This window comes from Cibotium barometz, chromosome 30 (assembly GCF_041138505.1).
Source record: "Cibotium barometz isolate CiBa-2024 chromosome 30, ASM4113850v1, whole genome shotgun sequence".
In the NCBI taxonomy this organism is placed as follows: domain Eukaryota; kingdom Viridiplantae; phylum Streptophyta; class Polypodiopsida; order Cyatheales; family Cibotiaceae; genus Cibotium; species Cibotium barometz.
The window spans coordinates 49,147,365-49,165,301 of NC_141075.1; the positions used below are offsets into that span (position 1 = coordinate 49,147,365).

The 17,937-nt window shown below is 46.2% G+C and overlaps 1 protein-coding gene across 1 annotated transcript in view; it reads left to right on the forward strand.

Annotated features, from left to right (window-relative positions):
- Nucleotides 1–17,937, forward strand: part of LOC147621585 (ubiquitin-conjugating enzyme E2 32-like) — a 41,019-nt gene that overhangs the window by 403 nt on the left and 22,679 nt on the right. The window contains exon 1 of the mRNA XM_086824376.1: nucleotides 1–18. This exon is cut by the window's left edge and continues 403 nt beyond it. Coding sequence (XP_086680502.1) covers nucleotides 1–18 — 18 coding nt within the window. The remainder of the gene's footprint in view (nucleotides 19–17,937) is intronic.

The window sequence follows — 17,937 nt, forward strand, 5'->3', positions numbered from 1 at the left end:
ATGAGTCTTCCCCTCGAGGTATGCATCGTTTCTCAAAACTAGGGTTCTCGTCTCGCGGGATTGTTTGTTTTGGCGTGTATGAGGCAGGGGTTTAGGGCGTTTGGCAGCAACTGTGGCCTCAACCGGTATTGCGCATTCCCCACCTGATTGTTCCTTATCTAGGAATGTTGTACTATTGTAGTGGGTCAATGCATCCAATTGGGGGTAGAGTCACACCTGAATGTGCTAAAGAGCAGTCAGTTTCTGAAACCTTTCAAGAAGACGTTGAAGATGGTCCGTGGAGGAACTTGGGAGTTGGAACATCAGGCATACCTTAATCAAGGAATCTGTGGAAGGATTAACAAGTAGAAAAGATCTGATTTTGTGATGCACCTGCAGCATCAATACGCATAGCAGCAGCTAGCGTGGGAAGCCAGGCCAAAATAGCAGGGACTCCAGACAGTAAATTGTACATTCATTCATTGTGTATAATATTGGGGTGTGATTGTGTTTGTGAATCTTGCATTGCACTTCTCTCTTTGTTTACACTTCCACAGCAGTAGTAGTAGTCTTACAGTTGTTATCACAGCCTAGGGCTAGCAGATTTTTTTATATCAGCATTTCATTTGTGTTAGCTACTGACTAGAGATAGAGCCTATAGCTTCAGAGGAGCACACGTGGACTTAGGGGAAGATTAGACTTGTGTTACTTTGGCCTCGATGCTTTTTTTTTTTTCAAGCATCCCGTATATGTTGTCTTCCCACGTAGGGAGGAGCCCTATGTTTTAGGGCAGCATAGTAGGGTTTGGGAAGAGTGAGTTTTGGATATCTTTTGTGAGTTCAAATTTAGCATAGGCTAGGCTTATTCCTAGGGTGGTTGAGGATGGAATGTAAAGGGGACAAGTGACTTATGGGCGTCAAGGTTGCATTCTGTACGCTCATAGATTTGCAGAATCCATTTAGATTTGTACGATTCGTAGCAAACTGGAAGTGCAAACCAAGAGTATTTGCACATAGTAATTAACCATTGAATTCAGCATATGCATTGAAACATCATTTCACAAATATACATAAGAAAGTTTGCTTCTTTCCATCATGACACATTTTCAAACATTAGGGACTAGAAGATGGGCTGATCCCCCTCCCCCGTCCTCTTTAAACTGGCATTTTCATTACCATTAAGGAGTGAAATACATCAAGCATCATCAGTGGGCCTAGCCTTGTCAAACTACCACTTCTTTCCACAATGCAAGTGAAGATAGTAGCAAACAATGTCTTCCAAATGATTGGCACCCCTCAGCCCTTCATCACCGTAAGAGCCCCATGGGATCCCACCCCTATGTGATCATGCGTGAATCCTTCAAATTGAGACGCTCAACGAGTTTTAAATTCACTGCCTTGCCCTTGGCAAAGGATCAAGTAAAGCTTCACACCTGTGAACAATCTTGTCAATGGCCTTTGGCACTTAGGCATATCAATATACATTTCATTTGCCCAAATAACTCTCATAGCTGAGAGTGGAATCGTTGTTTTGTACATAAGGGTAGAGATATATGTAGACATGCAGGCACACCTGGTGCTTCTATACCCCTTGTAAATCATATTGTTGTTCGCAAAGAAATAAAGAGATCCATTGTTTGTCACTTGCTTTTTGTTAGAAATCGTGAAGAAAATGTAAGAGAAAGTGTATCCATACCGGATAATGACAGAATTGGTTTCCTTAGCAAGTATCAAGATTGTTTTCGAGACTCACTACCAGGTCACTTACCTCCCAAAGGCTTGAAGATCATCATATAGATCTTATACCTGGGAGTTCACATCCTAATAGGCCACCATATAGAGTAAGTTGTTAGCATTATTCATCTCCTGGTAGTGTGCCCAAGTTGTGTATCAGGGGTGCCCAGATTTATCTCGGGCAGCACCATATTTTTCCCTCTACTCAGGGCCCTTGGTTGTAGGGTTGGCCACCCATTTTTCACATGTTTATTTTGTCTAGTGGTGGGTCTTTTTTCTAGAGCAAGTCGGCTTACTCCAGTAGGGGCTATATAAGGCCAGGCTCTTACTCATTTGTAGACATCTTGACAGGGGCTTCTAGGCCCGGGTCCTTCCTCAAGGGAGTCGTTTTCTTTCTCTGTGTGCCTATGTCTCACGCTTTCCGCTGCGCACTTTTGACATGGTATCAGAGCACTGGGTTGAGGCTCTTCTATAGAAGGTGTTCTGGCATTTTTTTTCTGTGAGAGAAGGATTTCTGCGTTTTTTTCTAGAGGAGGAGATGCTTGGCAGCATGGCTGCGTTTTTCTCCAGAGGGGGTGTTGGGCAACATGGCTGCGTTTTCTTCCAGAGGAGGAGGTGCTGGGCAGCCTGGCTGCGTTCTTTCTCCAGAGGAGATGCTGGGCAGCATGGTTGTGTTTTCCCCCAGAGGAGGTGATGAAGGTGCTGTGTTTTTCTCTTCCCTCTCTTCTTCTTGGTACATGTGCTGCCGGTTGGTTACAGCAACGTTTTTTTTGCATTATCTCATCTGCGTTTTTAGAGGCAGTGGAGGCAGGTGTTCTTTTCCAGGAATGGTGCCTTCCCACATGGCCTTGAGCCCTTGCTTGGCCAATCTTTGCTTTGTCAGAGTTTTCAGACTCATGGGTGCACACTTGGATTCACATCCTCTAGTTGTGTGTGGAAGACAGTTAGTCCTTTCCCGACAGCAGAGGGGGTCTATGAGTTTGTGCGAGTTCAGCATAGTTTTGCTGGTGTACAGGTGTTTCCTTTAGGTTCTCAGGGTGTTCATTTTGAGAGGGGGATGTGGTTACTTGGCAAGGTGAGCCACTCCTATTCCCCAGGCAGATGGCCTTCTGGATTAAAGGGTACAGGCATAGGAGTCTTCATCCCTAGGATGAGCATTGATTTGGGAGCTTGGTGTACAAGTTGATATCAGCATTCATGCAGAGGCAGAGGCAGGCTAGGTCACTTGGTGACGAGAGCTGTTGTCGAGGTTCACAGGTACTTGCACAGTTTTGCAGGATGGGAACAGGATGCATGGCAAGTGTACAGGTTCATTGGGTACAGGTAGGTACCAGTGGAGCAGCAGTTTGGAGCAGATGATTGACATCAGATTATGCTTTGGGATAATGAGTTGTGGATGTTTGGTTCCACATGGACAGATGACTAGTTGGTTGGGAGCTTGCCAGCTGGGGGTGTCAGGTTTTGGCAGGAGATCTTTCTTGAGCTCAGTGCCATAGTTAACACCAAAGAGCTCAGGTGGTGTTGCCATGTGATTGGGTGACTCATAGGGGTGTGTGAGTAGTAGTCCCATCATGCGACGGCGAGTTATGGATACAGGTTTTAATGGTCAGGTGTCAGCAAGATTGTTAGCTAGAGTGCTGGAGGTATGTTTCTTCCACTTGGAGTGTTAGCAGGACAGAGAGGCATTCTTGGACCGAGGGATACATGGAGATCCGGAAAACTTGTATCGGGAGATTGGTGCTCAAGAAGCTCAAAGTTGGAGGCTTCAGTACTAGGGCTGATGTAGACATTGTGGGCCTCTAGGGTGTCTAGAGGGGGTGCCAACAGGGAGACAATTTGGCGGTGTTCTCTAAGAGCAGATTTTTTCTTGGAAGTAGTCTCAGACGACATCCTTTCTTGGGCTGAAGAGGGAGCACATTGTCTGGACTGGTATGATAGAGATTGGGTTGGAGATATAGACATCTGGTGGTTCATTTTTAGATTTTGTTGGACTTCTGGATCGGGAGCAATTTCTTGGAGTAAGTGGCAGAGGCGGGAGTAAATTGACTTCTTGACTTGCTTTGGAGGTTTCTTTTTCCAGCTCCTTGGACCGGTTTCTCCCCCAGGATCTGAGAGGGGGTGTTAGCATTATTCATCTCCTTGTGGTGTGCCCAGGTTGTGTATCAGGGGTGCCTAGATTTATCTCGGGCAGCACCATATTTTTCCCTCTACTCAGGGCCCTTGGTTGTAGGGTTGGCCACCCATTTTTCACATATTTATTTTGTCTAGTTGTGGGTCTTTTTTCTAGAGCAAGTCGGCCAGCTCTAGTAGGGGCTATATAAGGCCAGGCTCTTACTCATTTGTAGACATCTTGACAGGGGCTTCCAGGCCCGAGTCCTCCCTCAGGGGAGTTGCTCATCATGGCCTCACTTACGGGGACTGAAGGCCAAAGGAGTGTCAGGGTTAGGGTTTGGAGATGCTGCAAACAGACGTGGAGACCAACAGAGAGAGAACACGACTTCTTTGTATTCAGCTTGATGAAAAATGTGAAGTACAATAGCCACATAATAGTGACCTAAAGAGATGTGTTCACATGTCCGGCCATAAAATGTGGCGGGTGGACCAAAACACCTATAAATTGAATATAAGTGAAACTAAGCTAAACTGGGGGGGAAAAACCTCCACTAACTGAAGTAAAAAGTGCCCCAGTAATCTACTGATGATCACTAGCACTCCTCTGGGTGCATACACAGCATAAAACCCAACAACCCCCCTTGGAGTGATATGTGATCACTGTACATCATCCACCAAAAGGAAACAAATTCAAAGCACTGCGGAATGCTTCGAATTTCGGACGTGGTAATGCCTTGGTGAAGATGTCTGCCACATTCTGATCTGTAGGACAGTAGATCAGACTGATATCTCCTGCCTGGAGTCTCTCCCGAACAAAATGATAGTGAATCTCAATGTGTTTCATGCGAGCATGAAACACAGGATTCTTGGCCACAGCAATGGCACTCTGATTATCAGTATAGATAGGTGTAGGCTCCTCCACTGAAATATCCATATCAGTCATGAGACGACGCAGCCAAACACACTCAACAGTAGTAGTGTAGGCTGCTCTGTACTCTGCCTCACAAGACGAAGTGGCCACTGTGGTCTGTTTCTTGCTTAGCCAAGAAATGCATGAAGAGCCAAGAAAGAAACAATTTCCACTAGTGGAATGTCTGGTATCAAAATCACCAGTCCAATCTGAATCATTGTAAGCGTATAACTGCATGTCACCCCCCTCAGGATAAAGCAATCCAAGAGAAAAGGTACCCTGCAAATAACGGAATACACGCTTCACAGCTTGCCAATGTGACAAACCGCGGGCTGTGCATGAATCTGCTCAACTGAGAGACTGCATACTGAATATCTGGCCTTGTATTACACAAGTAAATAAGGCACCCAACAGCCTGAGCATATGTAGTGGCATCAAAGGAAATACTGTCATCTTGTAGTGACAGTTTCATCCCAGGCTCCATAGGAGTACTAATAGGCTTGCAATCCTGAAATTTAAACTTCTCCAGAAGTTTAGCAACATACCGTGATTGCAACAACCCAATGCCTCTGTTATCCTGCACAAACTGTATGCCCAAATTGTAATGTACAAGCCCCAAGTCAGACATGCCAAATGTCTGTTCTAGTATCTCTTTAAAAGCTGCAATTTTGTCATCATTTGATCCCATGAGCAAGAGATCATCCACATAAAGACTGATGACCAGCAGATCTGTCTCTTCTTTCTTTACATACAGAGTGGCTTCTGATGGACTGTTCACAAATCCCTGAGTGAGTAGAAAAGCATCTATTTTTGCATACCAAGCTCGTGGAGCTTGTTTCAAACCATACAAGGCCTTTTTCAGCCTGCATACTTTCCCCTCATGACCATGTTCTGCAATACCCATGGGCTGAAATACATAAACTTCCTCCTCGAGGTCCCCATGTAGGAATGCAGTCTTTATGTCCAACTGATGAACAACCCAACCACGGTGTGCAGCCAATGCAATGACACACCTAAGTGTCGACATACGGGATGTAGGAGCAAATGTCTCCTCATAATCAATGCCCTTCTTCTGTGCATAGCCCTTTGCAACTAGACGGGCTTTGTACCTGTCAATGGATTCATCTGCATGTCTTTTCAACTTATAGACCCATTTAGTACCAATTGCTTTCTTGCCTTTGGGCAGATCAACCAAATCACATGTTTGATTCCTTTTAATAGAATCAAGCTCATCCTGCATGGCTTTGTTCCAATGCACATTATCTCGTGCATCCACAAATGAATCAGGCTCATCATCATCCTGTAAACTGGCTGCCATAACCAGATTCAAATCCATGATGTGTGCATGCTCATTGGTCCGTGTCTCCCTACGAGTACGACCAGCAAGAGGACCCTCTAAATGGCTGTCCTGTAATGTCCTCAAATACCATCTAGGTATGTGTCTGACCTGTGGTGCCTGCTGCCCCATATTTGGTTCAGCTTCTGGCTCATTTTGCTGCTGAATTTTTGCACCACCTACATCATTTGCTGGCTATCCTGTACCCTCATGAGTTGGATCACCAACTGGGGAATGAAACTCCATAGGTAGTAGACCTTCAAACACATCATTTTCAGCCTGATTTGCCTCATAACCAGCCATGGATATTTCTGATTTTTCATCAAAAATCACATCCTGACTAGTGAATATCTTCCTGGATAGTGGGTCATATAACCGGTAGCCCTTGCTCTCACGGCTATACCCAACAAAAATGCATTTTGTGGCTTTATCATCCAGCTTCCTCCTCAACTCTTTGGGTATGTGTGCATATGCAAGACACCCAAAGATATGAAAATGTGATACAGAAGGCTTGCGGCCATGCCAAGCCTCAAAAGGAGTAATGGAAACCAATGCCTTTGTGGGACATCGATTCAAAATATGACAAGCACACATGACAGCTTCCACCCAAAAGATATGTGGTAGCCTCTTTGCCTTTAGCATACATCTGGCCATCTCCATGAGTGACCGATTCTTCCTTTCTGCAACCCACGGAGTCTTGACCTTGCCTCCTGACTCTGTCTCAGCAAGTGCTACAAAGGCCAAAAATGCATCATATACCTGTGATTTCTGTGTCAAAGGATAGACCCAGCATATACGAGAGAAGTCATCAATAAATGTTGCAAAATAGAAGCAACCACCTAATGACTTCGTCTGCATGGGACCACAAAGATCACTGTGTATAAGCTGCAACTTTGCACACACCTGACCTCAGACGACTGGAATGGAACCTTGGCTGACTCGTCCCGGATTGGGCTCACATGGAACCGGTTTTCCATCCTAGGTCCTGCACCTTCTGTATAGATATGTCTACGTGGCATCCGAGTGCGGGATGCACGTGACAAAACAGCAGGGAAGCACGCAGAACAGTGGAGATGACCCGTCCAACACCTCTCTTCAATTTTACTGAAGAGGACCGATACCGGTGTGTGGAAGTAAATGATCCAAAGTTGGTTTGGAAAGCGCCTTGGTGAAGATGTCCGCCACATTGTCCTTGGTCCCTGGTAGGATAGTACTCCAGTGTTCAGGTATCGAGTGCCAAGCAATCACGAACCATACGATAATGAACAGTAATGTGCTTGGATGCACATGAAACAGTGCGAGTCCGCGCTGTGAGTCTCCCTCTGGAATGATGTCAGTGATTCTGTGTATCTGGTATGGTATTGGATGCCAGATCATTGAGTAGGTAGTTAGGGTTTGCTTTTAGGAAAAGGGGCCAGCCCATAGGGCTACCCCAAGTCTTAGTGTGGGCATGGGGATGGTGTGAAACCACCCCCATGAGGGCCAGGAAGGCCCTGGCTGAACCCACCAGCCGCTGTAGGACAGCCCTAAGGGCAGGCTATGGGAAGCCTACAGGCTGTACAGCCAGTTATGGCTGTAAGGGCAAGTATGGGGCAGCCCATACAGGCTGCCCAGTCCCCAAAACAGTCTAAAACAGTGCCCAGCCCTATCCTAAATGAGGCGCTTGATGCCCAGCCAGCCAGGAAGAGATGCATGTGACATGTGAGGTCTTCGACCGTAGTAAACACAACCTTAGTCTAACTAAACTGCACTTAATGATGTTATGTGTCAATGCAATGCAGCTATATTAGATGATGAATGCGGTTACAATGAGATCTGAATAGATCTATGATACTGAATATGCTGCCTATATGCTGAATGTACTGATATGCTGAATGAACTGCTGTCCCACTGTCTTTCCCTTGTCTCCTGGGAAGGAAACGCTGAAGGGATGGCTTTGGGACTGAAGCAATGCTGATGGGATGCTGAAACGCAGATGTACTCCTGTTACCTGGGAAGGAAACGCTGAGGAGATAGATGCGTTTGCTGAAGATGATGTACTGAATGCTGATGCGTGGCTGAATATGCTGCTCCCAAGGCTTCCTGGAGGAGAAACGCTGGAGACACTTTGCTGGATGCTGGGATGGTGTGAGGAATAGAGGCGCCTGCTTTATATAGCTCAAATAAGGCTGGTCGGCCAGCAACTTTGGACAAATAAATAGCATAAAATACTAACTTGGCTGTAAATGCTGTCGGCTGCTGTCCATACTCTGTCGGCTGATGTATACATGCTGTCGGCTACCTCCACAAGCGCCCAAATGCTGGTCTATATGGCTAATGTGATGCTATCATGCTGAATCCAACCCATACCATGTGGTACATGCTGAAAACAGTCATTTAAATGCCTGATAAATCCTAACGATGTTTATGATGCTAGAAATGATGCCATGTCACTGTACACCTGAATGGTGTGCACGTGACAGATGCGCAGCATTTATATTATTTTATTCAACATTAATACTGAATATTCAGTCGTGGGCAAGAATAGAACTGGCCGCCTGGTTTTAGTACTGGCCGACTGCTTTATTGTATAAGTATAAATAGGAGAGCCACAATCCCATTGTGGTATCTCACAATTCACCAAGTGCTCAAGGAAAACAGGGCTAGGACAGCCAAGAAATTGCTAAAGCAAAGGGGTGGAGGACTGCAGGTCAAGGGCAGAGATTTCTCAGCCAAGAAAGGTCAAGATTTTTGTATTTTCTTTTCAGATTTACATCATTCTAATAAAGCAAATACACCATCCATGGTGGGGGCCCTACAGAGGGTATTTGGGACCCAGTACTGTGTCCTCTCTCTCTCTCTCTCATTTTTTTTGCACATCTTCATTCAGTTTGTGCGTTAATTCCGTCGCGAAAAGTGTGCTGATTTCTGAGCATTGAAGTTATCGATCTTCTCCGCATGTTACAGCCAGACCTCCATGCCAAGAAAGTAGTGAAGTAGACCAAGATTAGTCATCTCAAAGGTATGACTTATAAGATCCATAATCATAGCAGTGCGGTCGGGGTCAGATCAAGATCATCAACGTACAAAATGATAATCACAATGTGAAACATAAAGGTTACTGTCAGAAGGAGTTCTCTCAAAGGAACGAGAGAGAAAGAAAGCATCGATCTTTTGGTACCATGCCATGGGAGGTTGTTTAAGGCCATAAAGAGCTTTCCGCAAATGATAAACATGGTACTCGAAACCATCGCGGATGAAGCCATCAACATATATTTCCTCCTGAAGGTCCCCATTGAGAAAGGCAGACTTGACATCCATCTGAAAGATGGGCCAAGAGAAGTGAGCAGTAATGGTAAGAACATTGCAAATGGTGGTATACTTGGCGGTGGGAGCAAAAGTCTCCGAGAAGTCATCGCCTTCCTTCTGAGCAAAGCCCTTAGCCACCAAGCGGGCTTTATATTTATCGAGTGAACCATTGGCAAGAAACTTCACTTTATAAGTCTATTTGACGCCAATAACTCTCCTATGAGAAGGGCGGGGAACAATTTCCTATGTGTGATTTTTGTTAATGGCATCCATTTTCGCCTCCATTGCAAGCCGCCACTCAACAATTTGTAAGGCTTCTTGTAGTGTAGAAGGCTCCGCATGATGCATCAAGGAAGTCATCGATGCAAAATTAATTGCAAGCATGCCAGCACCTAGGGGTTGTAATTTGGCAGATCTCCTCAATTCGAATGGAGCAATCCCAAACTGATAAATGGTTGGAGAAGGGACTTAAGAATCCGCAATGTAGAGTGAAGCCATGTCACCAATTGGCCGACCATTTGGTCCATCTCCAGTTTTTGTGTCTCGTTCACTTGAGGCCAGGCCGGTGTCTCATGTGAAGAGGCCACTTTTCTTGCTTGACATGGACGGGAGCCAGACTGGTGCCACCCGTGTATGACCTGGACTGTGTTCGACCCATGGGATTGTCACGCCATGGAAGAACTAGTATTCGTGCTGTGTCTTACCTATGGGACTGTCACTCCATAGGGAGGCTCGTGCCTGGAAAACTGTCTTACCTATGGGACTGTCACTCCATAGGAAGACCAAGATTTATGTTTTACGTCGTGCCATTTTTGTGCCTACAGATATTTTGTACTTGTTCCATGAACGGGAGATATGTCCATGATACTATTTGCACATACACTCATGCTCTGCATGTTTGAAACTGTTTTCGCATGACTTGTATTTTTGTGTTTGCCTGCTTGACGTGTTACTCACTGAGCGGGGACGCCTGCCAGTGAGTCGTGAAGTCTGCTTTGTCTTCTGACGAGTTTTGGTGCATGTGAACAGGTGGTAAGTGTATTGCACATGTTGGTTTAATATTTTATATTCTAACCTTTTGTTTTATAAGGTTATATGTTCACACTCACTTAAAAGTGGGCACCCACTTAGGGGCCAAGGTGGGGAGCCACACTTGACTTATGTGTGTGAGGGGGTGGGTGCATGGTCACCTACCCACATCCCCATGGAATTGGCCGCCCACATGCAAACGTGGGGAGCCAGCCAACACTATGGTTTTACTCCACTCCAATACTCATAAAAAAAGGACCACCCTTCGTGGAGAATCATCCGGGCGTTCATCTCCTCGCTTTCTTCAGGTTGTTCCATCGCATGTTCTCCCAGGCGGTTGTGCGCTCCACCTGCATCAAAACTGCTGCGCATGTTGCCTCTCCCATACAGGCTGTGCATGCTGCCTCTCCCATACAGGCTGCTCCTACAGCCAGTCGGCTCTCTGCAGCCAGGCGACTCTTACAACCAGGGCGGCTGCTTCTGTTCTTCTACAGTCGGCTGCTCCTCCACGTCTCTTCCTCCTGCAGGCGCCAGTGTACTATCCTCTGCTGGTGGCTGTACCCTCTGCTGTGGGCTGCGCTGGTTGTCCAGTGGGCTGCCCACTACACAAGCAGGCAGCTGCGCAGGCTGCAGCCAGGTACTATATCTCCTACAGGCGCTGCTTCTTCTGTCTACTGCAGGCGCCTCCATCTCCTCTCAACAAGGCGGCTGTGTGCTCATCTCCAGCAGTGGTGCTCCTACAGCTAGGCGGCCGGCGGCCGTTCTCTGCACACAAGCGGTCACTTCTCCATCTCATGTAGGCAGCGCTCCAACTTCTGCAAGCGACTGTCCACTGTGTGTGTCTTCTCCCGCAAACTGTGCGCTACAGGCCGGTGGCTGCAAGCTGCCATCCCTTCTCCACTGTAGCCTGGCAACTATACAGGCTGTGTGTCACCTCATACAGCAACTACTCCTCTCGACATGCTGTGTCTCGGTGTCCCTCTCAAGTAGCTGCACACAGACACCATGGGTATTGGACTTCCTTCTGCCATCCACAAGTAAGTGAATTTCAGATTTAAGTAAAGTATTTTGTGATAAATCTTATAAGGGACTCTCTCCACGGCAACACCCGTTCGGTGCCGGGTAGTCCAAGCTATTGGAGAACCACGGTCCAAAGGTGCTGAGATCGGGAGAGCCAGGCGTTAGTACAAGAGCGCCTGTTTGTGCGTGGTCTTGGAACACCAGTGGGGCGCTCTCCGCGGAGTCCAGTGAAAGCACAGGACCGTAGAGACTGGACCACGCTAGTGGTCGTTCTACTTCGAAGGTCGACTTCGAACCTTTTTTGTTTGGTACTGTATTCATTTGTACATGGGCATCATCTGGTTCTTGGAACCCATGGAGCATTGTGTTTGTTAAATACTCCCAATAAATATATCATATATTGAGGGGGGGGGGGTGGGCCCGTTTCGGCCCCAGTGCTGGTGTCCATTTATCTCATTTCATTTCATTTCAATTTCAAGTTGTAATTAAGTTGTCCATTTCAAATTGTGGTATTAAGTTGTGCTATTATGCGTGTGGGTGTCCAACGGAGTCTTTTCCACTTGACGGGATCGGTTTCATTGGTATCAGAGCACGGTTGTTTCCCTCTTCCTAGTGGGGAAACGAACCTGTGTACTGGACACCCCGCTTTTAGCACACTTAAACACAATGGACAGCCAAGGCAACCCTTTGGAAGTGCCTAATTCGAGGGGTCCATCTGGTGTCCCCTGTGGTTCTGATGCTCTGCGAGGAAGGCACAAGCCCCTTGAAAGGGGTAATGATAGTGAATCAAAGGGTCAACTGTCTCAAGGAAAGACAGTCATGCTTGAACAAGAGCTTGATGCAATGAGGGCTGAAATGGAACATATGAGAAAACTTTTGTAGGCTCAAGAGCAAGAGTTAAAATTTCTGCATGAAGATCCCCATGTGCAAAGTGCCATTGAAGCTAGGAAAGCTGATGCAATGGTAGATGTAACTTTTGAGTCCATGGCATGGGAAGTGGGCAAGAAGCCAAGGGAGTTGGCACTTGCCTACCTCCTCCGCAAAGGTGATATCAAAGAGGGGGACGACGGAGAGCTGAAATTTTGAAGTCCACCTCGTCTGAAGCATGGAGATCCCGCATCTCAAAGGTTGAGGTCTTTTATGCAAAAGGAAGAGGTGACAGTCACCTCTCGTCATGCATCTTCTCCATAAGGCATAAAGCCCGACAGGTATATGTATGCTAGTGCTCATGGAGGGCATGAAAGTCACATGCATTCAAGACATGTATCCCATGGTAAGGGTGACAGATCTGCTACTACGAAAATTTTGCCTTCTGAGTTGTCTCATGGAGAGACATTGCCTTATGCAGGAAAGTCACATGCATCTGAGTTTCAAGTTCGTGGAGCGCATGCCGCCGTGCCTCATGAAACTTCTATGACGGTCCATGGAGCCCATGCAGATAGGGCTGCCCCTTTGGATAAGGGGAAAAGAAAAAGAAAAGACCATGAGCCTCATGCCAGAAAGCTCAAGGAATTTAAAGCAGGTGACAAATTTGTCAAGTTTGATGTTTTTCATGGAGAGCATGATGCTTCCAAAGTGTTAGCATTTGTGGCACAATTTGACATTGCCTTTAGCGATGAGGACTTCACTGAGAAGTCTAAAGTACGCCATGCTAGCATGTTTTTGAAAGGAACCGCTGCTCATTGGTGGATCACTGAAAAGATTACCAAGGATCCCATTTGCACCTGGAAGGAATTTAAAAACAGATTCTATGCTCAGTTTTTGCCACCAAATGCGGAGCAAACTTTCACCCAAAAGTGGGATAGGCTGGAGCAAAGAGATAATGAAAGCGTGCAACAGTATGTTAACAAGTTTTGGAAAGTGTTGCTGGAAGTAACTCCCTTTATGCAAATCACTGAGGATGAAAGAAAGAGGAAGTTTCACTCTGGACTGCAACCAGCATATCGTTCGGGCATTGAATTGCACCCGAAACATACTTTGCAACAGCTCACAACTTCTGCTCTTGCTACGGAGCAATTGGTGCTCAAAATTAAGCAGGATCAAGGAGGTTCCAAGGGGAAAGACAAGGCTGTCCCAAATTTGCAAAAGGGTGGACAACCACCTAAAAAGAACTTCCGGGAGACCTACAAGGGTGGTAAAGCTGAAAATACCACATCTAAAGATCAGGGCCCAAGGAAGAACAAATTCGGCTTAACCCCGGAGCAAAGAGAGCAATATGCCAAGGATGGAAAATGTTTTTCTTGTGGTAGCAAAGAGCACATGTTTAGACTGTGCCCTGACCGCAAACCTAAGCACAAGGACAAGCAGACCAAGACTAATGTACATGCAGTTCGTGATGTGCAAGGAAATACAAGTCATGATGCAAAAGAGCGTATGGTATGCAAGGCTTGGGGACAAATCAAGGATCAGTCCGCCTTATTCATGTTTGATGATTGTGCAACCGATAACTTCATCTCTATGCAAACGGCAGCTGCATTGGGTATTGAGGTTGAGAACATGGGACCTCAGATTGAAGCCGAAGCTGCATTTGTTGGTAAAGAGGTGCAGGTTACCCCATTCATAGGGAAGTTGCGCATATATATCCAGGGCTACCTTGATAATGAACATTTCCTAGTTGCTCCACTAAATGGATGTGATGTATTGTTGGGCAAGCCGTGGCATCATAGGCTTGAGCCCGGCAAAGAGTACAAGACCAATATGATTTCTTTTATGCATAAAGGCCGCATGCATTCTATTGATGCTGGCAAAGAAGGGGATTCCATCCCACTTGTATCACACATCTAAATTAATAAAGCAATGAAAAAGAGTCTTTCTGCGTACTTGGTTTTTGTTCGTGATAGCCTTGTACCAAATCATCAAAATGTGGATGCTATGACTAATGATAGGCTGAATTTTCTTTATGCATTCAACGACTGTTTTGCTGATTCATTGCTAGGTGAATTACCTCCCCAAAGGCCCGAAGATCATCGCATAGATCTTGTGCTAGGTAGTTCTCCACCTAAAAAACCCGCATACCAAGTGAGTGCTGCACAACAAGAAGAGATCATGAAGTAGGTAAACGAGCTTTTAGAGAAAGGTTTGGTTCAGCCCAGTTCCTCACCTTACTGCTCTCCTGTGCTTCTTGTTCAAAAGAAGGACGGATCATTCCGTATGTGTGTGGACTATAGAGCTTTAAACAAGCTTACCATCAAGAACAGATTCCCAATTCCGTGTATTGATGATATCTTGGATAAGCTCGATGATTCAACTTGTTTCAGCCGACTTGACTTGAAGAGTGGTTATCACCAAATACGAGTGGTTCCACAAGATGTCCATAAGACTGCATTCAGGATAGCCTTTGGATTATATGAATTTTTGGTAATGCCTTTTGGTCTCACCAATGCTCCTGCTACGTTTAATCGTATGATGGATATGATATTTCGACCCCATCGCAAATTCACAGGAGTATTTTTTGATGATATCTTGGTTTTCTCTAAGAATGAGCAGGAACATAGAACTCATTTGGTCACAGTATTTGAAGAGTTGCGGAAGCATAAACTTTTCATTAATGCCAAGAAAAGTGAGTTTTTTCTTTCAGAGATTCATTATCGGGGTCATATTGTATCCAAAGATGGCGTAACAATGGATCCTGCAAAGATAGAGACCATTCGGAATTGGCCCGAATTGCAAAACGTACATCAAGTACGTAGTTTTCTGGGATTATGTTCGTATTATAGGTGTTCATAAGGCACTTCGCCATGATCGCCACTCCTCTACATGATCTCACAAAGAAGAAAATCACTTTCAAATGGACTTCAAAAGAACAGGATGCTTTCTTGCAGCTCAAGCATGCTATTATATGTGGTCCAGTATTGATTGCTCCTGACTTGCACAAGTCATTCGTACTTGAATGTGATGCTTGTGGTGATTGTATAGGAGCTGTCCTAAATCAAGAAGGGCAAGCAGTTGCATACGAGAGCCGTCGTTTGCATGATGCTAAGCTTCATATGGATATCTATGAGAAAGTCTTGGCTGTAATTCACACCTTAAAGATATGGAAACATTATCTTCTTGGGGTTGAGTTTGTAGTCAAGACAGATCATCAAAGCTTGAGATACTTTTTATCTCAAACAAAGCTTTCGGAGAAGGAGATGAGAATGGCAAACTTTCTTTCCATGTTTCATTTTCAAATTGTGCATACTCCAGGAAAGAAAAATGTGGTGGCCGATGCACTATCCAGGAGGCCTTATATAGCATATAGCTGCAATCTCAGTGGCCTCTCATGGCGACTTATCTACTATGCGAGATTTGTATCATTTGGATGCTGATTTTTGCCATATATGGACTGATTTGATGGCTGGTCATTCACATGCCTCTTATGTTATCAACGAGGGTTATCTTATGAAGGATAATTGCCTATGTGTGGTGAAGGATTTGCGTCCAAAGGTTATGGACGAATGTCACGCTCCACCTTATGTTGGTCATAGAGGTATTATGCCTACTACACGCATGATTCAGAGATATTTCTTTTGGCCAACCATGCGTAAAGATATTGAGGCTTATGTACGTGCATGTATTACTTGCCAAAAGGTGAAATTTGATTACCCACAGTTGTTGCAGGCATGTCTTGAGGCTTTTCAGTTGAGGACAACTCTTTCGAAGCCCGGGGGGATGTCACCAATTGGCCGACCATTTGGTCCATCTCCAATTTTTGTGTCTCGTCAGGCCGGTGTCTCATGTGAAGAGGCCAGTTTTCTTGCTTGACATGGACGGGAGCCAGACTGGTGCCACCCGTGTGTTAGCAGGATGGTGTCGTATGGACGGGAGCCAGACTGGTGCCACCCGTGCATGACTTGGACTGTGTTCGACCCATGGGATTGTCACGCCATGGAAGAACCAGTATTCGTGCCGTGTCTTACCTATGGGACTGTCACTCCATAGGGAGGCTCGTGCCTGGAACTGTGTCTTACCTATGGGATTGTCACTCCATAGGAAGACCAGGATTTATGTTTTACGTCGTGCCATTTTTGTGCCGACACATATTTTGTACTTGTTCCATGAACGGGAGATATGTCCATGATACTATTTGCACATGCACTCATGTTCTGCATGTTTGAAACTGTTTTCGCATGACTTTTATTTTTGTGTTTGCCTGCTTGACGTGTTACTCACTGAACGGGGATGCCTGCCAGTGAGTCGTGAGGTCTGCTCTGTCTTCTGACGAGTTTTGGTGCATGTGAACAGGTGGTAAGTGTATTACACATGTTGGTTTAATATTTTATATTCTAACCTTTTGTTTTATAAGGTTATATGTTCACACTCACTTAAAAGTAGGCACCCCCTTTGGGCACCCACTTAGGGGCCAAGGTGGGGAGCCACACTTGACTTATGTGTGTGAGGGGGTGGGTGCATGGTCACCTACCCACATCCCCATGGAACTGGCCGCCCACATGCAAACGTGGGGAGCCAGCCAACACTATGGTTTTACTCCACTCCAATACTCATAAAAAAAGGACCACCCTTCGTGGAGAATCATCCGGGCGTTCATCTCCTCGCTTTCTTCAGGTTGTTCCATCGCATGTTCTCCCAGGCGGTTGTGTGCTCCACCTGCATCAAAACTGCTGCGCATGCTGCCTCTCCCATACAGGCTGTGCATGCTGCCTCTCCCATACAGGCTGCTCCTACAGCCAGTCGGCTCTCTGCAGCCAGGCGACTCTTACAACAAGGGCAGCTGCTTCTGTTCTTCTACAGTCGGCTGCTCCTCCACGTCTCTTCCTCCTGCAGGCGCCAGTGTACTATCCTCTGCTGGTGGCTGTACCCTCTGCTGTGGGCTGCGCTGGTTGTCCAGTGGGCTGCCCACTACACAAGCAGGCTGCAGCCAGGTACTATATCTCCTACAGGCGCTGCTTCTTCTGTCTACTGCAGGCGCCTCCATCTCCTCTCAACAAGGCGGCTGTGTGCTCATCTCCAGCAGTGGTGCTCCTACAGCTAGGCGGCCGGCGGCCGGCGGCCGTTCTCTGCACACGAGTGGTCACTTAAGGTGCTGAGATCGGGAGAGCTAGGCGTTAGTACGAGAGCGCCTGTTTGTGCGTGGTCTTGGAACACCAGTGGGGCGCTCTCCGCGGAGTCCAGTGAAAGCACAGGACCGTAGAGACTGGACCACGCTAGTGGTCGTTCTACTTCGAACGTCGACTTCGAACCTTTTTTGTTTGGTACTGTATTCATTTGTACATGGACATCATCTGGTTCTTGGAACCCATGGAGCATTGTATTTGTTAAATACTCCCAATAAATATATGATATATTGAGGGAGGGGGGTCGGCCCGTTCGAGCCCCAGTGCTGGTGTCCATTTATCTCATTTCATTTCATTTCAATTTCAAGTTGTAATTAAGTTGTCCATTTCAAATTGTGGTATTAAGTTGTGCTATTACGCGTGTGGGTGTCCAACGGAGTCTTTCCCACTTGACGGGATCGGTTTCAAGCCACCGCGCAGGGGAAGAGGTACTTGGTGGAGGCGGAGGAGAGGTAAGAACCAATGGTGAGGGTGGGA